The 26,460-nt window shown below is 33.8% G+C and overlaps 3 protein-coding genes and 2 long non-coding RNA genes across 13 annotated transcripts in view; 2 read left to right on the top strand and 3 right to left on the bottom strand.

Moving 5' to 3' along the window:
* hd (humpty dumpty) overlaps positions 1 to 11,301 on the bottom strand; it is a 97,241-nt gene extending 85,940 nt beyond the window's left edge. For 4 of the 9 annotated variants that reach the window (XM_066730366.1, XM_066730374.1, XM_066730384.1 and 1 more), the window contains exon 1: positions 4,352 to 8,467. Coding sequence is in view for 3 of the 9 variants with exons in the window: in XM_066730344.1 (XP_066586441.1) it covers positions 8,485 to 8,663; positions 8,732 to 8,918; positions 9,637 to 9,840; positions 9,912 to 10,524; positions 10,598 to 11,232 (1,818 nt within the window). In the remaining 6 variants the exon portion in view is untranslated. Of the gene's footprint in view, positions 1 to 1,816; positions 2,648 to 3,822; positions 8,664 to 8,731; positions 8,919 to 9,636; positions 9,841 to 9,911; positions 10,525 to 10,597 lie in introns of those variants that run through there. The other 5 variants (XR_010822940.1, XR_010822941.1, XM_066730344.1 and 2 more) reach the window with 5 other exon arrangements.
* Positions 2,942 to 10,164, top strand: LOC136775533 (uncharacterized). Its single transcript, XR_010822944.1, has 3 exons — positions 2,942 to 3,283; positions 3,732 to 3,811; positions 9,941 to 10,164. It is a non-coding gene; the product is annotated as an uncharacterized lncRNA (long non-coding RNA).
* Positions 11,302 to 14,987: 3,686 nt separating the features above from the next.
* On the top strand, positions 14,988 to 16,404 carry LOC136780856 (putative nuclease HARBI1). The gene is made up of 5 exons (XM_066739410.1): positions 14,988 to 15,196; positions 15,288 to 15,574; positions 15,860 to 15,966; positions 16,045 to 16,283; positions 16,392 to 16,404. Exons 1-5 carry the CDS (start codon positions 14,988 to 14,990, stop codon positions 16,402 to 16,404), a joined length of 855 nt encoding a protein of 284 aa, XP_066595507.1.
* A 2,965-nt stretch (positions 16,405 to 19,369) lies between these two features.
* On the bottom strand, positions 19,370 to 21,594 carry LOC136775954 (uncharacterized). The gene is made up of 4 exons (XR_010823011.1): positions 20,929 to 21,594; positions 20,135 to 20,845; positions 19,998 to 20,054; positions 19,370 to 19,732 (listed from the first exon to the last, which is right to left on the bottom strand). It is a non-coding gene; the product is annotated as an uncharacterized lncRNA (long non-coding RNA).
* A 562-nt stretch (positions 21,595 to 22,156) lies between these two features.
* On the bottom strand, positions 22,157 to 23,898 carry Bdbt (Bride of doubletime). Its single transcript, XM_066731161.1, has 2 exons — positions 23,212 to 23,898; positions 22,157 to 23,147 (listed from the first exon to the last, which is right to left on the bottom strand). Exon 1 carries the CDS (start codon positions 23,873 to 23,875, stop codon positions 23,348 to 23,350), a length of 528 nt encoding a protein of 175 aa, XP_066587258.1. The 5' UTR covers positions 23,876 to 23,898; the 3' UTR covers positions 22,157 to 23,147; positions 23,212 to 23,347.
* Between the last annotated feature and the right edge of the window lie 2,562 nt (positions 23,899 to 26,460).

Here is a 26,460-nt window from a genome sequence, read left to right as displayed (position 1 = left end):
AAAGCCATCTAGCAGTAATGCCGTAAACTACAATTTTTCGTGCATGTAATTTTACACATATTTTTGGCAATTTAAAAGGGATCGTGTAATTTTACATTTTTTGTATAAACATAATGATTTTTGTATGAAAAAATACATTCTTATGTAAAATTACACATCATGTGTTAAGCAAATGAAAGCAGATAGTGTAATTTTGCATTTACTGTGTAGAATTATTTATTTTTGTATAAATATTACGGTCTCCTGTAATTATACACATTTCTTTATAAAAAATTTAGACTGTTTGTGTAATTTTACATTTTTCGTGTAAACATACTGATTTTTGTATGAAACAATAACTTTTTATGTAAAGTTACACGTTTATTTAAAAACAATACTAGGTTTCTTGTGTGGCTTTACATTTATAAGGTTGGAATACTAATTTTTGTGTAAATTTAACTATTTGTGGTAATATCACGTATCGTATACTGCAAAATTTTGAAACAATTGTGTAATTTACCTGTCTTTATGTGAAGTTACAATTTAAGTGTAAATAATAAACTTTCTTGTAATTCTACAATGCTTTAAATGAAATTTACACTTTCAGTTTAAATTTTACACTGAAGAGCGTTGCATTTTTACAGATTCCACGGATAACTACAAATTTTGGTAATTTTACACAAAATTCTTCCAGTTCATGACTGTCAGTGTAAATTTACATCGATTTTTTACAGTGTAATTACACATTAAAATTGGGCAAGTTTATTAGATATTATTGTTAGTTATTGATTTTTCAATGCTGCATTGGACTTCATTGAGGCTTAATAACGCATTCATGTAATAGACGGCTTTATTTCCCAAAAGGAGACTTGCGCTACGTTATACTGTATGTATAGAGAAGTTGTGTGTAATAGCAGGGATCCGCCCCTGGCGCCGTGTGTTCGCATCGAGGGGTTCGGCTCCCGCCACCCCCATCCTCCTCCTCACCCTCCCTCCATCTCTCTATGGATTCCTCGAGAGAGAGAGAGAGAGAGAGTATTACCGACGCGACTTACTATTGGAAGCTCGGAAGGCTTTACACTTTAATGGCCTTCACTATAGTTTCCTATAAGTTACCTTCTCATCTATAATATATCCTCGTTAACAAAAAACTAACGCATATTAATAGCACAACTATTTTTCAACAATGTTACAAGTATGTATTGCCAATACATAGAAATCACAGGTGCAAGAAGCCCCCCTCCCCCCCCCCCCCCCACCCAGGAAACTGGTGATAGTAGTCTAAGTGGAAATATGCTTTTTGTATTCTCGGTTCTATCTAATCTTATCTGGTAAGTTAAAGAAAATGTCTTGTATAATGATGAAACAGCAGAAAAATCGTTCAAATAATCCCCCCCCCCTTCGTCTCACTCTCTCTCTCTTTCACTTTCTGCGTATGCAATTCTTGCATGTTGAGTGCAAACAACGACCATCACATAATGATACAACGTTAATGCTATATGGCATTTATTTATGTAATTAGCCATTTAAATGAATGACAGTGCAAAGCGTCGTATTTATTCTCAGCAGTACTTTTCTTTAGAATAAATCATGCAAGAAAACATTGATTTTTTGCAAAAATAGAAAATACAGTGCTATTTAAAGTGCGTAAACAGTTGAGGCGATTGAAAAACACGAAAAGTAAACGACGAAAAAACAGTCTGAAACACACACACTGGATGAAAAATACTACCTATCCAATGTTTAATCGCACGTAAGTAAAAAACAGGATATATTGTGTATTCGTGATAAATATCTAATAGTATATACATGTGCAAGAGGTTTTACGCACGAAACCTCTATGTTTCTTGCGCACTCCTGTCGATTCGTATAAAACATAACAATCGAAGCAGCTATTATTCAATGCTGAATTTCAATTGGTAACATTGATCTTTTCACTCAGTTACCAAATATTTGCCTATTAACGCCATTTTGATCGAACGAGCTATTTATTTACAGATAGATTTAATTTGCAATTGTAGATTCATAATTCTATTATCACAATAGCAAGCACCGCGATATATTACACATACATACGAATAACTAGAAACAATTGAATCACACATATCAATTGTAAAATGAAGAAATAAATTAATGGTTGGCTAAATTATACGTATAATTGCATTTGCTTTATTTCATATTTAGTATTTTCCACGGTACACCCCATTGTCAATCGTTCAGGTTAGGTCACAGAAAAAAATTGCAGAAAACATTGATCATTGTGTTTACGAAAACGAGTATGCGATTTTGTTTTGGAAGGCCGAAATATTTTGTTGGAATTGTGTTTACAAAGGGGGAATGTTGTAAGGTGGTATGCTAATAATGCGTCCATTGGTATTTAGGCGCAAGCATAGTAGTTGTGAAGGCGTGCGAGAGACGAGAGGCACACACCAGGCTCGGAAAGCATAGCGCGCAGACGTGGCTGGCTGGTTGCTCGAGTTAGCTCGATCCATAATTTGGTTGGTGGACCCCCGCACGTATTTCCAAGGGGCTCCCCACGTTTCTAGTGCATCCCTTTTTTCATCTCCTCTACTCTTTCTACTCGCCCCGTAGGCTTCCTCCTTCGCACGTTACGACGTTAGTGACGATAAAATCCTTTTCATCTCCGAAAGCACCGCTTTTTTCCTCGCTAGAAAATATTTTTCCTCCAACTTATATAAAACAAAATAAAAAAGCAAAAAAGGGAAATGACACTCGTATACAGCCACGCAAGCCCTCCTGTCGCAACTTCTCGCAATCGATATACGAATTTTCCAATTTTAGAGGTCAACGACAGAGAAGCCGCTACATCAATACTGTATCGTATACAGGAAACCGGATAAATCGATTTGGGGCATTGATCTAAAATTTTGTCTATCTTTCTAAGTAGAGAAAGGATCAACCTTTGTAAATTCTTCTTTGAGACCTTTTGAAGCTTCTTTCCATTTGCACTTGGAAAGATCTTGTAGAAAAAATTGATATCTCTTCTAATTACAAAGATAAACAGAATTGTATATCCATGTTCCGAGTCGTTTTATCAGTCGGATCCTGTATAAAACTCCAATTCATCGCGAAGCTTTCTCATTGCAACGGCAGTCGCGTCTCTTTATCATCTACAATAAGTCAATGTTGTAGAACGTTGTACAAAGAATAGTTGAAAAGTAGTTGGTGAAATGTTTCAATAATTTTAGATTTCTCCATAGCATTTAATACAAGTGGTATAGGTATATATTTATTACTACTCTCTGCAAAAGCAATACGAAAGAGCGAAGGAAAACAGAAGTAGGTTTGTATATCTACTATAAATAGATACAAGAGGCTCGGATCGCGCGCGTTATTGAAATTGACATTGAAGGTGCAGAAGAAGATAAGAAACGAAAGAATAAAGGAAATAGAGTGGATGAAAAAAATATTTGGGTGCGGACAGTGGTACATTGCACGGTGCGTGTGGATCTGATACATAGCGAATGTATGCCCAAAGTGTCCGGAGTGAACTAGATTGCCACACTTGCCACCCGTGCTACATAAAACAGTATTTTATATTATTTAGAACAAGTGCACTTTATACATTCCGAATTCTAAGTAGAAAAAAAAATGATCTTTGTATGAAATGGAAAAACTTAACGACTATTACATTTATTCACGATTAACCTTTGAACTCTTCGTAAATCTTAACATTTCCTTTATTTAAATTTAGAAAAAGTGGCGATCTAAATCCGTTTTTTAATTTGCAGGAAAGAAACGAACGATGAGAAAAGAGATAAGAGATGACACAAGTCGAAGGAAAGATTTCGAGAGAAATAATGGAGGTTAGGTAAGCGCAGAACGGAGTGCTGTTAATAGGGTGACTAAGTTATCGAAGAATGTGCGAGCGAACGAGAGATCCCTGGTAGCTGGTGCAGTCCGTGTTCTGTGCTACTTGTGCTCGTTCTTGCGTGCCCCTGCCCCGCGAGCATCTGTTTACATGGTTAGATTTGTTTAGCTTTCATCTCTCTCGGTGAGTCTACCTCTCGCGGTCCGCACGCAACACGGGTGTGTGCTTTCTTTCGGCGACGGCGACGGCGACGACAACGACGACGACGACGACACTGTACAGTTCTGCTATTCTATTAATACATCAGCTAGCCTCGACTACTCGACGAGGACAGCGAGGCGAGCGAGCAGGCAGGCAGGCACGCAGGCAGGAAAGAACTTGTCACGATCACCAAAATATAGCTATGCCATTCCGTCAGCCGCATGCGACGATACACCACGAAACACGGGAGGCGAAGCTTGCGCGATCGAGCACCGACTCAGCGGAACTTTCCGGAAATTAACCAGTCAATCAATCCTCGACTACTTGCTATTCCCTTACCTATGGCTCATCGGCATCCTCCACTTTGCGCAAATTTTTCAGAAACTCTCCATGTTCGATGCCATGCACTGATGCACTCTATCACGACGCGAACTGAACGGGGCACCGCGACGGCGCGCGTCTTCTCGCTCTTCCCCTCGATCGACGCCGCCACCACACTTATTCGCTCACAGCAGACACGAACGAAGCTCGTGCCATTTCCTCGAGCCTCGCGTTCTAACCATTCAAACCTTTCCAACTTTATTCACCGCACTCTCGATTACTGCTTATCTCACCTTTATTATATATATATATATATATACAAGTTAATTGCAAGTCAATATCACGTTTAATCGTTTACCATAAATTTGTCTATAAGTACACGCGATGCCATTCCGTTGTAGTTGGTATATAGCAAGCTTTGTGAGATCGATAATAATAATAACAATATAAACAACAGCCGAAACAACACCGCGGATGAAGAGTGCAAGACGATAAAGAGGTGTGTGCGCGTTGTGGGGCACGTCAGGCTGCTGGGGCTCCCTCGGCTCGACCGAGTCTCCGCGAATGGTACGATTTCTAGCGGGGGACTCCGGGGTCGACTCGAACCCCACCAGGGGGTCTCTGTGCAACCCCCACGCGACCGGCCCATTTCAGCCTCTCCCTCGCTCTCTCTCTCTCTCTTCCTCTCCACTCTTCTCCCCGTGCTATTCGTAATATATACTTACACTACACTATACCTACCGTTCTAGCTTCGAAGAAGCCCCCTGCCCACACCCACGAGTCATACGACACGAGCTATATCACACACATTCCACGTCAACCTGCATAGGGGAAACAATATATTCATTTTACTCATTTTTCACTCCCCCCCCCCCTTTATACAGATACTCATCATTCGAATATTTCCCAATCCTGCGCACAAACCGCGTCTATTTCTATACATTCGCGTTTAGTTTACAATACACCATAATCGCCTTCCCAGTTTTTACTTTTGTTTCTCTTTAAACCAACCGTCCTGGAATACCCTCAACCCTCTCTCTCTCTCTCTCTCTTTATCGTTTACTCCACCCCCTCTCGTATTCGTCGTCCTTCATACTCATTCTCTTCCCTCGTAACCTGCAACCCTCGCTTCTTCCTACTCGCCTGCTTATACTCATCCTTGTTTGTCTTCTTATCTATTTACGTCCTACTTCCACCATCACACCTCACACAAACGCGCGCGCACAGACTTCCTACGATACCTCGATCCCCCTTTCGTACCCAGCGGCTTTATCCACCCTATCCGAACCCTCCCGTCTGCGAGAGGCTGTCCCTTAGCGTGATAAGAACGATCGGGAATGCGCCGAAAAACTAAAATCTCTTTTCTCCTTTCCTTCGTCTCTCCTCGCCATTATACTTTCTTTTTTATTTTGCATTGTCTTAGTATTACTTCTCCCTTAAAAATTACACTGATCAACAATATTCGAAGCAAGAGATTCCTTACTCCGGATCATCTAATAGAGACGTTGCTACCAAATCTAACTTTAACGAACAGGGGCTGTTTTCTTCTTACCTTTTCTCAGCTGACGATACACATTTTTTGCTTCAAAACTTCTTATGGATTATTTGCCCCCCTCGGAGATTATTGTACAGAGTATAGGCGCAGGAACATTAGAATATCTTACGTGTTTCTTTGGAGAACAATTTCTATTGCAACCAATTCCAACTTTTCTGACCGATTGAAAAGCACGATGCAAAAAATTGATACAATTAAAATTAGGAAAACAGATTCAGAAGTTAGAGGAGTTTGGAATATTAGGAACTTTTAAGGTAAAAAAAAAACAAACAAACTGCTTGACTTTAACCGTCAACTCATAAGACCTTGGAATACGAAGCTGTTATGCTGCTAGTGAAGGAATGTCGCAATCCGTTGAGCAGAAACTGCAACGAACACTGACGTAATCGTTACACGAATAAATGTATACTATGATATAGCTCTGATGCGTGTACTATAATATATATGTTTATATCCACTTGAAAGATGTAGTTTAATTAATTGGTTTCAGCTATTTTTAATCTAATATTCAATTTGTTTTTATTTTTCATTACTCAATAATTTGTTAAGAATGTAAACAATTTTTCATAACCTTCTGTAATTTTAAATCATAAACGTAATGGTTATTACGCTGTTAGATATTATACGTTAGTGGAAGAAAAAAACAATGGCTATAAACCTTCGCCACAGATTATAGATTTTTCCAACTCGTAGTGACCGGGCGACCGATTTGGGGGCAACCAGCAAATATCGATTCGTTATTTTTAGGGGTAGACCATCTGGGAACCCCACCTACGCCGTCCCCAGTTACGAAAATTCATCATTGAACTTGCTATGCCTATGTTACCAAGTACACTCTGAATTTGTGTGAAAAAAGCGATTAATGTATATGGGAAATTTTTTGATTCAAATATATCTTCCTTTGAATATATTCACGTACAATAAAATGTTTCACTTAGTTTTAAGGGATAATACCACTCTGGAATTTTGAAAATTTTATTTTTTTATCTCGGTAAGGAAAATGTACAGGGAATTGCTAACGGAGAAGGTCAAATATACGGTCCTGACATCGCTGATGAAAAATATAGTGACAATTTCTTATGCCTAATTATATATAAAACTTTAAACTCGCTTTTTTCGAATCCATGGTTTTTCAGTTTGCCGACCATGTAGCTCCTTTAATATACAATTGATCAACTTAAAATTTTATGCACACTTATGAAATAATATAATTGAGGAAAGTACGTATGGATTCAATGATTATAGTGAAATAACAACTTTTTTATAATAATTTTTGTAAAGAATTTTAAGTAATTTTATTATGTTTTTTTTAAATATTCAATCATATAAAAATATTTATATTTTTTAAATTCTCTCAGGTGTTTCTCTAGATTTTTAGACATAAAATTAGAAACAATTTTTATTTTTGTTTCAAAAACAATAGTCAATGAGGAAAGTAGGCACCAGCTCACTCCTCTGATAAATACGGTCCTATTGTTTACCTGTGAGATGTTTCCAAGTTTATAAGAAAAAAATGTGAAAACTTTTAAAAGATACTTTAATAATAGTTTTAATATATTCCTATTTGGTAACATATATTATGTAGTTTTTTAGTAAAAATATTATGTCATCAAATTTATTAAGCGCTGGAGTGGCGATGCCCCCTAAACAAATATTTCATTGTTTCAAACTAAATTTTATTTAACTCTAATAATATTTATTAAGAATAAGTAAAATATATCATTGTTTAAATATTGAAAGGAAGATTTATTTTAATTAAAGAATTCCTTTTTATCCATATAGAAGCAATATGTTAAAATTAAACAAGGATACTGGTCAGTCATCTTCAGAATGAGCTTAAATGTTTAATACCATTAAAATAAGCTGCTGTTTTAAAAATTATAAGAATCAAGTAATTTATACAAAAATGACAATAAATACAATTAATTAGCCAAACATACGAGTTAAAATAATTAGAAATTATCCTGCATAGACAGATAGTTCTTCTGAGTAATTTATGCATCAATGTTAGATTCTATCGTTCCATTCCATTAATTCGCAGTGTAAAATTATTTATAAAAAGAGACAATATATGAGAAAAATTAGCATAGAAAATGATATATTTATCAGTCATAAATTTTCTATTTATAGTCTGATTTTAAATTCTTAAAAGATTTGTGTCAAATATATTACTCATGATCATCGTGTTATAATATTCATTAAACGCTTTGTATTTTGAAATTTAAGTTTGTTTTCGGTATAAATTTAAAATCGATTTCATGATTAATGCAACATATAGAGGATGATACTCCTAATCACTTATGTCTAAACTGTAAAAATAGACTCCTTAGGGAAACAGTTGTCAATAAATAAATACTTAATTATATAATTATACATATCACGCTCATCGCTGTCAGTCAGGCTGTCCCCAGTACAGCATTATTCTTAATTAAATAACAATTTGTCCAAGATATAATACACATTTGCTTGAACTATCACCTGATAATTTCAAGATTTTAGTCGACAATTTATCCGTTTAAATCGAATAAGTAATTATTTCTCTCATTTATAATTACCTGTCCCTACATTACTTAGTAAACATATACAATGAAATCAATCAAGACCATGTGTATAAATTATTTGAAAATTTCAAACTTTCCAATGTACAGATTTTTTTAGGATCTGGGTCACAAAAGTGACGCAATAATTCCTCACTGAAACCGCAGTCACTTAGGTTTTCTTGACCAAATACACTTTGCGGTACTTTTACTTTATCTTCGGAAGCTTCGAATTGTTCTACAAAATTATTTTACATTTTTATTTTATAACGTACAAAACCAAAACAAAATGCAAAATGCACTTACCTGAACCATGTTTGACTAATGAAAATGAGAGTGTGGAGGCTAAATGAGCACAGCTAACAGAATACTGCTGCAAGTGACTTGATTTCATCAAATAACATAGTGATGGTAATACATGTGGCAAAACTGGTCCTTTTATTTCCAAAGAATAAAACTTTTCATTATCTACTCGAACGATGCTGTCTTTCACCTATCAATTAAATTGATATGTGTATTTGTGTGAAGCCCAATCTTTACATTAAGGGGATGCATTACGCGTCGAGAAAGTACTTCCAAATTATCTTCTACAATTTTAAAAATTTGAATATATTCATAAGGACCAAATTGGCTCGTATTGATCTGCTTAATTAACGTAAAGGCTTATTTTTTGGATTAAAAAAAAAAAATTTTTAAACCGAATATTAATAATAATATTTTATTACCCATCAATAATTTCGAAAAAGCGAGCGTTTGCGACGCTGCGCCAAACTTCAACGAGTAATTTAAGATCAACAAGAAGCAAATATTCCCATAAATGTAGATTTTTTGGAAATACTACTGTAGCGCAACAAGGAAATATTTGCAAATTTGCCATTGTTGCGCTACAATATTATATCCAAAAAATCTTCTACATTTATGGGAATATTTGCTTCTTGTTGGTCTTAAATTACTTGTTGAAGTTTGGCGCAGCGTCGTAAATGCTCCCTTTTTCGAAATTATTGATGGGAAATAAAATATTATTATTAATATCCGATTAAAAAAATTTTTTTTTTTAATCCAAAAAATAAGCCTTTACGTTAATTAAGCAGATCAATACGAGCCAATTTGGTCCCTATGAATATATTCAAAATTTTAAAGTTGTAGAAGATAATTTGGAAGTACTTTCTCGACGCGCAATGCTTCCCCTTAATCTAATAAAAGAGAATAACCTTAAGTGGCCGCAATGTAGCACCATGAAATGCTGTCGGCGCTAATAAGGTTGGTGGTACACCCGCCAGTGCTCCGGTTGTTGCCGTTGCCGATTTACAATTGATTAAAAAATTAAAAAGAGCTTGAGCTTCCACACCTTTTACAAATGCAAGGGATTGCTTAAGATTATCTATTTGGCTCTCTTTCTCTAACGTCTTTCTTGTCTAAACATATATTAATCTGTTAAAACACTCTTGAATTGAAAACAATGATTATCAGCTTCAGTATAATTTACCTGTAAACTATTAATTTTTTTAATTTCAGAGTCATCCACTCCCAAGCTTTGTAGCCATTCATCTTGAGTTTCGTCATCATCATCATTATCAAGAATTGCACTATCTTCTTGAAGCAGAGAAGCAGTAATATTGAGTGAAGAAGAATCTAAAGTTTCAAACCCTGAGTCAGTGGCATCTGAAAGTCTTTTGCAATCTTTCCTTAAAGGCATTGTATATTCTATTTCTAAACCAAAAAATGAATCATTAACATTACTATAGTTTAATTCATTTTTACAAAATTTACCTTCTTGTTTCAATGCTTGTCTGAAACCACGGGTTGTTGGTGTCACTAAAGCATGTACTTCAGATAATCCACAAATGCCAGCAGCCCGAAACAAAACTGTAAATGTATTTGCACATACATAAAAATATGGGCACTGGCGAGCTCGCAATAAATGAAAAAGGGATCTAAAGCTTTCGCACCAATCTTTATACAAAGACTCTTTTATAAAATGATTATTTGCTATTAGAGAATTGCTAGACAATGAGGAGCTAACTCTGCCAGCTGAACGAGGAAACATTTCCAGCCAGGATAATGATGGATGTTGCCACACCAAACAGCACTGGTGAAACCTGTATTATATTTTATATATTAAATCATGAACTTATAGAAAAATTTTTCCACTTTGTTACTGTATTATTTTACCTTGCATTTGGACTAGTATCCAAAGTTGAATCTTGTTCACCTATATCTAAACACCTTACAAATCCTGTTGTACCAGAGGCTTCCTCACTAGTTTTCAATTTTCCATTCCATGGGAAAGGTTTCCTTGATGTAAATCTCATTTTTGTATTTAATGTCCAATCTAGAGGAATATGTGTTTCTCCTTTCTGAATGTCATGCTCTAAAATTGTATTCCCAGTTTCTAATTTTGACAAGGCACTTGTGAATGTTAATGAATTGTTTATACATGATTCGTTCTGAAGTTTATCTTTTGGCACCTCAATATGAAGTAGCTCAAATAGCGTGTTGTCACTACTAACTTCAAAATCTGTTTGTTGAAATATATTCTGTCGTTTACTAGTAGAATCTTTTATAAATGGATTTTTACGTTTTTGCGAAATTATTGTAGACATTTGATCATTTCCATTTGTCCTAGCATTTAATGATTGATTTATATTTACATTTGAATAACTTGTTCCACTGATGCGTGCTTGGAGGGCACGTTTTTTCATTTTTAATCGATGCAATTCCATCACTTGATCAGGTCGCTTCCACTCTAAAGCATTGTTTACTTTTTCTGGTTCTTGCATTGTTTTATCAGTTTCGGACTCTGCCATTCTAAATATAATAATTGATTTTTAATCAAATAAAGGATGTTTACATTCGGTGTTCGGATTTGGTTTCGGATTGGCCAGGCTACAGAGTGCTACAGAGATCCAACTGACGGCCTGTGAAGAAACGGAAATTCCCTAGATTTCTATTGTTACGGATTGGCAACCATGTGATTATCGTATTATTGATTTCCACCGAGGGTTTTTGGTAGCATTCAGCAGAGACAAATGTTGAGGGAGCGGTGTATGTTATTGGCTATTACTCTTAGATCCTATAATTTTATCCAATAGAAGTAGAAGTTTAAAAAGAAATCTGGTAACGTTACTGAGCTGCTACCTCTGCTGAATGCTACCATTCTAAAATTTTACAGTGCTGACAAGGGCCATGTTCCAGAAAGTCCAGAAATCACTACCAGTATTGGGATTCTGTATTTCTGTAACTCTTAGCGACAACTTTCGGTATCGTTAAGTCCAGTTACCGATAGAAATCGCTAAGTGCGATTCTGTAACTCAGAGTCAGCGATGATTGTCGCTTGTAATGTCGGTACTGTCGGTAACCTACCGAATCCTACCGAATAAACGTACCTTTCCTTCGTTGAACCTCTAGCGACATCTATCTCGGTCAATGTTAAGTTATAACGATATTATTAGTTTTCCTTTCAATAAAAAACTCAGTGAAATATCAATTCTCAGCTAAATGATTCGGTTTAGTACAATTTATATTAACTTCAATTGTTCGTGACTCCGTCGCTTAACTAAGATTGAACTGAGAGTTTTCTTAAAAAGGAAAGGTACGTTTATTCGGTAGGATTCGGTAGGTTACCGACAGTACCGACATTACAAGCGACAATCATCGCTGACCCTGAGTTACAGAATCGCACTTAGCGATTTCTATCGGTAACTGGACTTAACGATACCGAAAGTTGTCGCTAAGAGTTACAGAAATACAGAATCCCACTACTGGTAGTGATTTCTGGACTTTCTGGAACATGGCCCTTGTCAGCACTGTAAAATTTTAGAATGGTAGCATTCAGCAGAGGTAGCAGCTCAGTAACGTTACCAGATTTCTTTTTAAACTTCTACTTCTATTGGATAAAATTATAGGATCTAAGAGTAATAGCCAATAACATACACCGCTCCCTCAACATTTGTCTCTGTTGAATGCTACCAATGGGTGCATCCAGAAGCACAGCTGCATTACTATTGTATTGCTGCTCAAATGCCATGTTTTATTTTCTAAAAAGTTAATTAAAGTTTCTTCACTTTTAAAAGAAAATAGGAAATTTTTTACAACGAAACGGTATCCCAGACTACTTGCAACCATTTCAAATTTATTTTACTGATCTAGGGATGTTAAGTAACTTTTAAATTTCGCGCGAAAACTTCAGAGCGAGCAGAAAGTGAGGCTGAATGAGCGACTGAAAATTAGGGCCAGTACTAGTCAGTACAAGATGGAAATTCAAGCATACCATTTGAAAAAATAAAATCTGTAAACTGCAGATTTAGGCTGGCAACATTGCGAAAAAATGACGTCACTTCGTAGACGAGGCTGAGTCAAGAAATTGTGAAATGGTAGTACAATATTTTGACAGGCATATGCATTATGAATTTCGAACGAAAGCGAAATAAGCAATGCCTTTAGAAAGTGTGTGTGTGTCTAATAATTATAAGATAATTAATATTCAGAAATATGTACTTATATTTTAAATTAATTGTATGCGAATTATTATTAATGATATAAATGTAGATTGTGTTTTGGTAAATAAAAGTGTTTTTTTTAGCTGAACAAGAATATAGGGTTTATTTTTTAAATACAATCATTAAATTGTTATAATTTTAAACAATTATAAAATATAATATTCATTATTTTTATCGAAACAAAATTCCTGTTTAATTCTTAATACAAATTACTGACAATGCAAAATAATTATGAAAATTTTTCTACCTTCCTTTACACTTTGATCTTTTGCTTTTCATTCTACGTTAGCTGTTACAAGAATTTGATGCAAAGTTGTCTATTCTCCAGGCCTTTAAATAGTCCCCATCACCATTTGGAGATTGCAACTTGCACTGGATTACACTATCTTGCACAGTGCATTTGGTTCCCACCATTTTACTAATCCTTTACCAGCCGTGAAATGACTTTACATTAACAGGAAAATAACTATTGAACAATATTGAACGAAAACGATTAAAATATGTACATGGCAAATGGAAAACTGTACTTGAACTCTTCTAAATTAAACGGCAAGTCTGTAAAAGAAATTGTATATAGTTATAAACAACAAGTTAAATGTTTATGAAAAAGTATAATAATATGCACGTCAAGTACCTCTCCTCCTTTAGTTGCTTGATCTTTTCATTAGTAAGTTCAATTTTCCGTTCATAATACTTCCTTTTAGCCCTTTGGGTGGCAATCCGCTCATCCAATCATATTTTATATGTAGCTGCACCACTTTTTTCCTTTTGGATTACCGGTTCTATTAATAAGCAGCTATTGGAAATTATATTTTGAAGCGGTTGGCTTTTGGGTTTCCTCAAATTTTTGGGACAATTATCATTGCCCCAAGTAGGTATATTTCCATTTTCTTTTAATGCCTAAGAATGTAATATTTAATTTTTGTAGAAGACTATATACAATTTAAAAAACTTACATCAAATATAGGCTGTGGGTCGTCAAAGTCCTCAAATTCATCGGAATTAAAATAATCTTCTAATGTTGACAATTTTTCAGCAGAATCTTTACTATTGGCTAGAGTTTTATGTGATGACTGCTTTGCTAAATTATTATTGTTAGTTGTGGACTTAACGGAAACTTTTTTGCCGTTATTATTTTTTCTAATAAATGAACTGCTGGAGGTTTTATTTATAGAATACTGCTGCAATGATGAGCTGGCTAAAGGTTGCTCAATGGAACCCGTTTGTGGGAAATAATCACAATCTCCACGATAGTCCATTCTAGCCGCGGATTTTCCTAGTAAGGAAACCACAAGTTCCAAAAATTCATCAGGGTCAGGAGCCATCGATATTCCGCCGCCTACAAAAATATTATGTAATAAAAATTAATAAAATCGATGAGTACCACAAATATATAATATGTATTAAATATACCCGTTTTATAATGTTCCTTTCTTGAAGCTACATGGTACTTTCGAGCTTGCCTTTTTAGATTTTTCCACATATTTTCAGGGCATAAATTTCTCCATTCTCCGTTGGTCGCATCTATCATTTCCGCCTTAATTTTTTTCCAGGCTTCTTGTTTTTCTCCTTTGGTAGTACCGTCTGTAGCTTTGTTTTCTACCACGGAGAAATATTTTTGGACAATCTCCAAAAACTTAAAACGGTGATTTTTTTCCATCTGGAATATAAATGAAATTTTGATATAAATTAATTTAAAAATAAACAAAACTATGTGGTAATTTGTAAATCTAAATTCTGATTAACAAGAAATAGTTATAATTTCAATTAACCATTATATAATAAAAAAATATTTTCAAATTTACCTTTTCTTTATATTAAATATTAATTTTATAAACGCTCTCGATGTAACGTAACCAATATTCAGTAAAAAAGGGTTAGCTATCGATATCAATTCAATATTGATTTGACATTATTTTGTTTTCTACTGATGTCAATTTAAAATCGAATTGATATCGATAGCAAACTCTTTTGTCACTGGGTAATTAACATATATCTATTTTGTTTTATAAATATAATTGGCAAGATCAGCGAATCACTGAATTTTAATATAAAGTTTTAAAATGGACGAAACTGAAATGGTTTATGCTTCAAATGAAGAAGAAGAAGAAGCTGAAAATGATCCTCCGCGAAGACGTCGAGTAGTGCTAAGAAGGATAAATTATTTTGAAATAATGAATAATACTGAATTTGTTAATCGCTTTCGGCTTAATAAAAAGCAATTTTTAGAAATTTTGGGACAAATTGAACATAACATCAGTTCAAGAGTAATGTAAGTACCCATTTTATTATTAGCACAATTTAATATAACATATATCAATAATTATGACACTCTCAATAAATAATAATTTATTGGTTTTCAGGAATATAGCAATTCCAGCCAGTATAAAATTATTAACTACTCTAAGATTTTATGCTACAGGCTGCTACCTGCTAGTCGTAGCAGATTTTTCTGGAATTAGCAAAAATAGTGCTAAAACAATTGTCCATTCAGTATCAGCTGCAATTTGTGATTTGTGTTTAAAATATATTAAACTGCCTAGAACTGAAGGAGAGATATTACGGACAGCGAATGATAATTTCCAATTATCAGGAATGATTCACGTTGTTGGAGCAATCGACTGCGTGCATATACGAATAAGATCGTATGGTAATTGTCTTTAATAATTATTTATTTAAAATATAGTGAAAATATTATTTTTTCCTTATTTTAATTTATTTATTTCAATTTATACTTAGGAGGTGAAGATGCTGAGCTTTTTAGACCGCAAAGGTTTCTTCAGCCTTAATGTGCAGTGCCTAGTTAACAGCCGACTAGAAATTACGGATATCGTTACCAGGTGGCCGGGGTCAGCCCATGATAGTACTATTTTTGAGAATAGTCGACTCAAATTCCGATTCGACAATTTTCAATTTGAAAATGGTATTATTTTAGGTGACCGTGGCTACCGAAACCATCGGTATTTAATAATACCGCTAGCGAATCCACAAACACCGTCGGAGGTCCTATATAATGAAGCACACATAAGGACAAGATGCATGGTAGGTATAACTATAAATATAATAATGGAATTCACTTTTATCCGCATGGTTATCTTCATTATAATATAATTGCTTTAGGTGGAGAAATGCTTTGGAGTTTGGGGAAGGACGTTTCCAGTTTTAACAATTGGAACCCGCTTCACAAAATGGGAACGTACAATGAATGTTGTTATGGCTACTGTCATTCTCCACAACGTCATAAGACGTGCTAAATCATATCACAAAACCGATATGCAGAATTATTTAAATATTCCACAAGTTTGGTCCTCTCCAACGCCTAATGATCGGCAAGATTTAATAGAAAATTATTTTTCAAGGCAAGTGTATATAAATTATATAAAAATAAGTGGTTGACTTGCATATTATTATACTTTTTCATAAACATTTAACTTGTTGTTTGTAACTATATACAATTTCTTTTACAGACTTGCCGTTTAATTTAGAAGAGTTCAAGTACAGTTTTCCATTTGCCATGTACATATTTTAATCGTTTTCGTTCAATATTGTTCAATAGTTATTTTCCTGTTAATGTAAAGTCATTTCACGGCTGGTAAAGGATTAGTAAAATGGTGGGAACCAAATGCACTGTGCAAGATAGTGTAATCCAGTGCAAATTGCAATCTCCAAATGGTGATAGAGACTATTTAAAGGCCTGGAGGACAGACAACTTTACATCAAATTCTTGTAACAGCTAACGTAGAATGAAAAGCAAAAGATCAAAGTGTAAAGGAAGGTAGAAAAATTTTCATAATTTTTTGCATTGTCAGTAATTTATATTAAGAATTAAACAGGAATTTTGTTTCGATAAAAATAATGAATATTATATTTTATAATTGTTTAAAATTATAACAATTTAATGATTGTATTTAAAAAATAAACCCTATATTCTTGTTCAGCTAAAAAAAACACTTTTATTTACCAAAACACAATCTACATTTATATCATTAATAATAATTCGCATACAATTAATTTAAAATATAAGTACATATTTCTGAATATTAATTATCTTATAATTATTAGACACACACACACTTTCTAAAGGCATTGCTTATTTCGCTTTCGTTCGAAATTCATAATGCATATGCCTGTCAAAATATTGTACTACCATTTCACAATTTCTTGACTCAGCCTCGTCTACGAAGTGACGTCATTTTTTCGCAATGTTGCCAGCCTAAATCTGCAGTTTTCAGATTTTATTTTTTCAAATGGTATGCTTGAATTTCCATCTTGTACTGGCCCTTAAGGTCACTGTAATGTGAAGAAATTCAGGGCAAGAAACCTCAGAATTTGAAGAGAAAAAGGCAGTAATCGTTCTAGATAGACGGCTATTGCATATAACAATGATAAATTATCACATAATTTATCTAATTTTTCTTCAGAGTGTATTCATTTCCAGCTCCCGAACATGGAAACTGCTTTTTTTTCTTCAAATTCTGAGGTTTCAAGCCCTGAATTTCTTCACGTTACAGTAGTTGAGTTCGGAATTAAACTCTTTTCACTCCGACGGAGCTTTCCCTAGAATTCCCTATTCACTCCGTCCAGTAATTCTAGTTGAGTTCGGAATTAAACTCTTTTCACTCCGACGGAGCTTTCCCTAGAATTCCCTATTCACTCCGTCTAGTAATTCTGTGTCCGGGAGCAAGTTAGAGAGTGAATAGGGAATATGGAAGAGCTGTGATAGCTAATTGCTATTCTATCCCCACTTCTAAAAGGAAAATAGGGGTAAGGATAAATAAGAAATATTAGCACTAATTGGGAGCTCCGTCTGACTTGTTTAAGCGGGAAAGAAGCAAAATTGACAAATGTTGGTTTCATTATTTTGGAATTAAATTTCAAACGTTTGTTTATATAAATCTAAGGGCCTGATAAAGTAAGTGAAATAAAATTTAAAATAATACAATATAGTGTATAGTTAAAAAATTAATCTTTTATTTCTTTTTAACAGTTGTTATGAATAATGAATTTAGTTCGTGTAGACTCTACCAATTTTAATTTAATTTATTTTGATAAAATAAAAATGGATGTCCTACTGCAAGAAAAAAGTAGTGAGTAGTTTATAAAATTATATTAAAAATATATGGAGGGATAAAGTTGCTACCGGAATTTTTCATTTTTGCTGTACTACTAAATTATTGCAATTAATTGAAAGAAGACAGTTATCAAAATAAATTAAATTAAAATTGGTAGAGTCTACACGAACTATATTCATTATTCATAACAACTGTTAAAAAGAAATAAAAGATTAATTTTTTAACTATACACGATATTGTATTATTTTAAAATTTATTTCACTTACTTTATCAGGCCCTTAGATTTATATAAACAAACGTTTAAAATTTAATTCCAAAATAATGAAACCAACATTTGTCAATTTTGCTTCTTTCCCGCTTAAACTAGTCAGACAGAGCTCCCAATTAGTGCCAATATTTCTTATTTATCCTTACCCCTATTTTCCTTTTAGAAGTGGGGAATTGGGGATAGAATAGCAATTAGCTATCACAGCTCTTCCATATTCCCTATTCACTATCTAACTTGCTCCCGGACACAGAATTACTAGACGGAGTGAATAGGGAATTCTAGGGAAAGCTCCGTCGGAGTGAAAAGAGTGGACGTTTATTTTCAGGGATTAGATCCAGATCTCGGATCAGACTTACCGCAGTGTCGCTGTACCATTGTCCCGCGTTTCGCCGTATGCCCTATATTTCAAGCATTACGAAATCTCCTTTTCTGCAATTTTATTTCAAAATGATAATTGCATTTTTAGCAATTTCATTATATCGGCGAAATGAAATGTTCTCAACATTATTTTAACGGTATTTATATGTGTATAGCTACAGATAGGGGAATAGCGTAAATATGAGGAAAGCTTCGCAGTAAGTTTGGATGCTGGAGTGGGGGAACACGTTAGCGTGAGCCACGAGAGGGGCGGAAGCCTAGCTGCCTTCCTACAAATTTTTGGTTTTCGCCCACCTCAGAAACGCGGGACAATGGTACGGCTCTATTTCTCAACCGATTTCAATCTTTTTGGGCTTGTTGGAATCGTTAGGTCTGGCACCTCGTCATAAAGAAGCCCGATTTTTCGATTTATTTTGCGTTTAAATATTATTAATGCGAATTTTTAAACAATTTTATTTTTTTACGTTTTTTAGAAAATACGGCTTTATTTATGACGAAAGGCGAGTCCTAACGATTCCAATAAGCCCAAAAACATTGAAATCGGTTGAAAAATAGCGCTGGACAATTCTCCTTCGTTTTTCGTTCCGTAATGTTGGCTACAGAGGGCTTGAGGGATCCCGTTAATGAGCAGTTTCATCCAGTACTTTTGTCTAGGGGATTTGGCGAGCGCTCACCGAGCGCTCACTGAGCGGTTGTGCTTCTGGATGCACCCAATGGAATGGTTCTCTTTTTCGTCGACAGAACTGGACGTGGACAGAACCAGACAGAACTGTCATTGATTAACCTAATTTGTGAGAATGTAAAAAGGAATAATAATTACGAAAACTAAATTACAGCAATAAAAGGAAAGGCTTTAATAAGTAATTGAAGAAAAAAAAATCAGATGAGTGTTAATTGATAAAACACGTGAAAATAGATTATTAAGAAAATATACTTTGTGGTTTTTTCAATTTTATTGCAGGTGAAATCCTCTTTCCGATGAGAGTCTGATTATAGGGAACAAATATTTATCTCTTTTTCAACATGTACAGAAAGAAGAAGGCTATCGTGCTTTCTGATGTAGCAGAGTTATCCTAATATATTAAACCACCTATAACAATAAAAGTGCCTGAGGTTATATGTTACCTTTAAAATGAATTTGGCCACTGAATTAATGAAAATATAATATAATGTATTTTAAATATATTTTATATTAATTTTATCTATACTCCTATGTATATGCTCATTGATTATTTTATTAGATTTAGATACATGGTGAAATGTTTTTATGCATATCCTGATCTTTGCAGGCCAGAATTATGTGAAAAGACCCCATTTTAGATCAAGACACTTAGAGGGAATGGTTTTTTGATTACCTTAAGAAAGACGGTCTCAACCAAGGCGCCACCCCTAAGTATACCCACTAAAACCCCCTGCATCATACAATGTATAATGAAAAAGTCAAAGTAATATGTAAAGATTATTAAGTTTACTTAATAAATCACTTTAATACCTTAGTTCATAGCCATTTGCTACTACTAATTCATGTAAGCGACAAGGGATAGAGTTTACAAGATTTTCACATATTTCTGGTTGATTGACCAGTCCCTGGCACATTCTCTCTGCATAACTTTTTAATCCTTTCTTCGTCCTTTCTTCTTCAGGTCTCCAACATTTTACAATTATCCTCCAGATGTTTTCTTTAAGATTGAGTTCTGGAAATTTTGCTGGCTGGTCAATTTTAAGGACTTCAGGATAATTGTTAAACCATTGCTTGGTCATATTCAAAGTGTGCACACTGGAATTATCTTGTATAAATTTTATTATTGGAACCTCATGTCTGGGGTACCTTCTTCGAACACTTGGCAGCATATAGTACTCTAAAAGGCTTGTGTACGTCACAGAATTCATCTTGGTATTAATAGTACATACTTCATCTACACCATGCTTCGGCATCCAGCTCCAGAATGCAACACTAATTTGATTGCTTTTATTTGTAGGCAACACATTCTTTGTTATATTTTTCTTTGTCTGGGGACCAAACATGTAATCCCCCATCTTCAGAGGATTAAAAAACTTTTTCATCACTCCAGATGACGTCTTCCTAGAATTCTTCCATGCTCAAATACTCTAATGCAAACCCAATTCGTTGTTGCCTATGTTGCTGGGTATCTTTATTTTGTGAGCAGTACTATGGCAATGTATGCCATCTTCATGAAGCCTTCTGTGCACAGTAATTTTGAAAATATAGAAGCCTAATTTGCTCACTACACTATACGAAGACTGAAAAGGATCTTCGCTCATTACCTGAACAATTTGCCTATATTGTTCTTCTGTTGTAATCCTCGGTCTTTTATTATGTACTCTCTTATCGCATTGTCCTGAATATCCTCCTTCAATGTATTGTTTAATCCATCGATTAACACGAGTTTTATTCACTCGCAACTGTTCAGCAATATCTACTGAACTTAGTTCTCCCTTCCACAGATTGATAGCCTCTCCTTTTTTTATTATCATTTCATAGTTATTTGGCATTTTGCAATTTAGTTTTTCAAGAATCACTTATAAATCTATTCAAGCTGTATCAGCCACGAAACAAAAGAAGGGAAATACTATTTCATCTACAAAATAAATTAAAACAAATACCTATTTTTCTTCTTTTGTTTCATAGCTGATACAGCTTAAACAGTTTTATAAGTGGGTCTTGAAAAACTAAAATGTAAAATGCCAAATAATAGTGAAATGATAAAAGAACGAAAGGCCATCAGTCTGTGGAATGGAGGAATAAGTTCAGTAGATATTGCTGAGCAGTTGCAAGTGAATAGAACTATACTAATAAAACAATAGTTTACCAATTATCTTAACATTTATAGAATCAACTAGTCAATAGAATAGCCATATATGAGTGTATTTACAAATAGCAAAGAAATATTCGTATATGTTGAAAACTAGAAGAAGGAACTGACAAGGCAAATAAATGTCACAGAAAATATGGAAGGGTATTACAAACCAATAAGACATTTGCAGAAATCCTATGCAATTCGTCACAAATTGAATAATAAATATCATTGCAATAAACAGCTATACTTTACAAACAAAATAGTTGTAATTTTGTTAGTAATTTAAAGAATATATGAATACTACGAGAATATGTAATTACATACTATAGAATTTGGAAATGGATGAAACAAAAATAATATTTTAATTGAACTAGCTTTAATTTATAATAATAGGAATCAGAACATTATCGTACATCATAATTAATTTACAATAAGCCTTCGATGTATATACAGCAATCGCCTACACATTCACTATGATAATATTACGTCACAGATATTGAAATGACTGGGCCACACAAAATTACTCATATATTAATGCTTTTTCATTTATTGGTCTATAAGTACTTTTTTCCTTAATTGAAACTCATCAGAAACAGGATTTCATCTGCAACAATAATAAAACAACCACAAAGTATAATTCCTTAAAAATTCACAATAATTTTCATGTTTTGTTATTAATTAATACTCATATGATATATTTTTTCTTCTCTGTTATTTATTGAAATCCTTCCTTCTTTTCTTTAATCGTTTTCCGAAAATATTATTTTTGTTTACGATACAAAAATGAAGGTTAACCTCGCTATTTGACAGATACGAACAAACTCCCTAGATATCTCTTCGTCCCTCTGATTTCTACTTCCCCTGGCCAGGTGCAAGATTAATTATATTGAACCGAATTGATGTACTACAAGCAATAATAAAGTTTACAGGTCTTGGCTACACCGGCTCTTAAGGCCTTAGCTTTATTCATCCACTTTAATAAAAATTGATGAAAAAGCTTTTCTAAATATCAAAGTAGATAATTCCTTTAACTAATTTAGAAGTACTAAGATTTCATTTGTCTGCAGATAAGTAAAAAATATTAAATGTTCAGTATTAGATTGTAGTATAACAGTTTTCTCATAAATTTAAATTTAAAACCAAAATCAGACAATGCTTTTTCTTATGCTGCATTTCTTGATGAATTTAGAATAGCAGCTAGTGATTGGGTATGTGCATTATTATAATCAGTTAGCAAACATTTCAACTCCTGGAAGCAATCCACTACATGAAAAAGTATTGTCTGATATCCACTTAAGAACCAGTCTCACAAGCCTTGATAAAGCTTTATTAAGTTAAATATATTATATTTAACGTAACATTTTATAGCATACTTAATTCAATCCAACTTAATCAAGGCTTATGAGAACAGTCCTAAGACACAAGATGCATTTAGCCCTAGAACAAGTAAAGAAGAATAAATAAGGACTACTACTTAAAACATAAATACAAGTGATCCTTTTGGTAATATAATAATCTTTACACAAGATCTTTTCGTTACCTTTTTCTATTTGCATTGAAAGAGATATAATATAAAATTTATAGTACTTTTATAGCTGTCTTTATAGACCAACTTAAGTTTTTTCTACATAAATATTTTAAGTCGTTTTAGTGATAGATCCTGACATATGTAATATGTGATGTATACTGCAAATAAAAAATGTACTAATTAAGTTTCCATTGATTTTTCTAGCTGTTTTTAAATACTTACTTTATTTACTCTAATTTCAAAACATACTTGACTATTACATATCTAAGAGTGAACTACTTTAAGTATAAAATGAAAATAAGAAAATATCTTTTCTTTTAATAAATACAATTTATTCGACTTTAGCAAAATTGTTCAACTATTGATTTTTAAACATTCTTTTAACCATTTCATTTGCTCTTTTATTTGATTCAAGCCATTTTACATAATAAATATTGTATTTGGCTCTGATTACAGAATTCTGCGGCTCTAATTTAAGAGCAGTTTTTAAATCATCAATTGCTTTTTCAAAATCTTTCAATTTACCATAAGCAAGTCCTCTTCTATATAATGCTTTAATATTAGTTTTATTTTGAACTAGAATTTTGTTACACAGCGTTATTACATGTTCATAATTATTCTGATTATACTGACAACAAGCCATATTACTGTAAAGTATAAGTCTTAAATTAGTTATTTCATTCTGTAAAGTATTTCTTAATTCTAGGTCTGCAATTGGCTCTAACGTCAATAAGATTTTACAAGCCATGCTAAACTTATGAAATGCATCAATATTTTTATTTTCTTTAAATAAAATAATCCCACTTTCTTTATAATTAAAAGCTTCCTCAAACTTTTCTTCAGGAGTCCACTTCCAAATTGGTTTCAGCGTTGACAACTCCGCCATTTTAAATTATGCTACGATGTCGTAAGTTGCTATACTGAGTACTGAGTACCAGAGATGAAACGGGAGATTGCTCATGCGAGGTCCCGAGGCAATCCCTACCGGTAGGCGGCGCTGGTGTTGGCAAACGCGTGTCTCAGGTCCATCTAACCCCTAACGCCATCTATCGGAAGAGACCTCGAAGCACGAGCGTTAAGCTTAGAATAGGGTAAAACATATATGCATTGTTGCCAGAAAGCGGAGTAAAGAGAGAGCGGAGATATTTTCTCGGACCTCTCTGTCTTTCTCGCTGTTAGCTTCTAGCAGAAGAGTCGAGGCAAAATCTTTCCGTTTCGCTTTGCCGAAAATCTACCAATATTCGATGTCATTTATATTTGCAGGCCAATGCCTTTATACATGATTTTTTCAGCATATTTATTTATCAGCATTGTCGACTTATTTAAATCAATAATAAATTAAGGAAATGCGTATTTGATATATAATAATTATTTTAACTATAATTTCATCGTTATATTTCGCTTATTTCCGTAAAAACTGAATTTCTTTAGTTTATTATTGATTATTGTAAGTCAATGGCAATTTAAAAAAATTTAATCTTAAAAAAAAAAGAAAAGTACCGATCAGGAATCGAACCCGGACCCACGAATCGCCACGCGATTACCTTACCGCTTAGACCACGAGGCTTCTTCAGTGCACCGTAAACAGATAGTGTTTTTAAGGGCTTGAAATCTTCTATTGAACCATATAAATAAACGAAGAACCGACATCTTTATTCATTATTATTCTATCATAATGGTACACAAAATAAAGAATAATTATATAATGTAGATTTTCAAAAGCTTTTCCAATAACCAAGAACGGAAACTGCGAGCGTTAATTGATTATTTATCTTCGTTCTTGGCTATTGGAAAAGCTTTTGAAAACTATTCAAAATATAATTATTCCTTAATTTGTGTACCATTATGACAGAATAATAATGAATAAAGCTGTCGGTTGCTCGTTTATTTATATGGTTTAAAAGAAGATTTCAAGCCCTTAAAAAGGCTATCTGTTTATGGTGCACTGAAGAAGCCTCGTGGTCTAGGCGGTAAGGTAATCGCGTGGCGATTTGTGGGTCCGGGTTCGATTCCTGAACGGTACTTTTCTTTTTTTTTTAAGATTAAATTTTTTTTAATGGCCATTGACTTACAATAATCAATAATAAACTAAAGAAATTCAGATTTTACGGAAATAAGCGAAATATAACGATGAAATTATAGTTAAAATAATTATTATATATCAAATACGCATTTCCTTAATTTATTATTGATTTAAATAAGTCAATGCTGATAAATAAATATGCTGAAAAAATCATGTATAAAGGCATTGGCCTGCAAATATAAATGACATCGAATATTGGTAGATTTTCGGCAAAGCGAAACGGAAAGATTTTGCCTCGACTCTTCTGCTAGAAGCTAACAGCGAGAAAGACAGAGAGGTCCGAGAAAATATCTCCGCTCTCTCTTTACTCCGCTTTCTGGCAACAATGCATATATGTTTTACCCTATTCTAAGCTTAACGCTCGTGCTTCGAGGTCTCTTCCGATAGATGGCGTTAGGGGTTAGATGGACCTGAGACACGCGTTTGCCAACACCAGCGCCGCCTACCGGTAGGGATTGCCTCGGGACCTCGCATGAGCAATCTCCCGTTTCATCTCTGTGAGTACTGACCAATAATGAATGGCCAATACTACAGGGCGTTTTTACGGCGACATATAGGAGATTCGTGTTAGTTGACTATAGCGCTCAGGATGATGGTGTCTGGGAGCGCTGATTGGTCAATATCCAGTAGTGCCAACATGAAATGGTCCGTTACCAATAGATGAATACGAAAAATGGCGGATAGGTCTCATTTTTCTAATTCATCTATTGGTAACGGACCATTTCATGTTGGCACTACGTGATATTGACCAATCAGCGCTCTCAGACACCATCATTCTGAGCGCTATAGTCAACTAACACGAATCTCCTATATGCCACAGGACGTTTATTTTCAGGGATTAGATCCAGATCTCGGATCAAACTTAACGCAGTGTCGCAACTTACGAAAAAAAAAATACTAGATCACCCTAGACTAATCCGGATCTAGTGAGGAGGCTTTCGCGAGAGTGAATCCGGATCCAGATTTAAGTAGAGTAATTAGGGCCTATTCAGGTGTGGAAATTTTAGCTGTCATTAGTGGCATTATTCTAATCAACAAAAGGTAAATATTAAATGTCCAATTTGTTTTGCTAAAGATAAAGAAAGAAGTATAATAATCATTAATAATTTTCACTTTTTATATAATATATTAATTTTCTTACATAATTTCTCTTAATAACATATTATTTACAGATTAAACAATGGATTATATGAATTTATGGAATATTTTATTTGAAAATGATGAGGAGGAAAATAATAATACATCATCTTCCTCCTCATCATTTTCAAATAAAATATTCCATAAATTCATATAATCCATTGTTTAATCTGTAAATAATATGTTATTAAGAGAAATTATGTAATAAAATTAATATATTATATAAAAAGTGAAAATTATTAATGATTATT

The sequence above is a fragment of the Prorops nasuta genome, unplaced genomic scaffold (genome assembly GCF_024137725.1).
Source record: "Prorops nasuta isolate Cenicafe-Biocafe unplaced genomic scaffold, Cenicafe_Pnas_1.2 PNAS00002, whole genome shotgun sequence".
In the NCBI taxonomy this organism is placed as follows: Eukaryota; Metazoa; Arthropoda; class Insecta; order Hymenoptera; family Bethylidae; genus Prorops; species Prorops nasuta.
This window is presented reverse-complemented; position numbering and strand designations above follow the sequence as displayed.

Excerpts from the sequence above, each read along its gene's own strand:
- LOC136780856 (XM_066739410.1), top strand. The coding sequence starts at position 14,988 with ATGGACGAAACTGAAATGGTTTATGCTTCAAATGAAGAAGAAGAAGAA. Across the intron at positions 15,197-15,287 it reads AACATCAGTTCAAGAGTAAT|GAATATAGCAATTCCAGCCA; the intron begins GTAAGTACCCAT and ends ATTGGTTTTCAG. Across the intron at positions 15,575-15,859 it reads TATACGAATAAGATCGTATG|GTGACCGTGGCTACCGAAAC; the intron begins GTAATTGTCTTT and ends GTATTATTTTAG.
- Bdbt (XM_066731161.1), bottom strand. The coding sequence starts at position 23,875 with ATGGCGGAGTTGTCAACGCTGAAACCAATTTGGAAGTGGACTCCTGAA.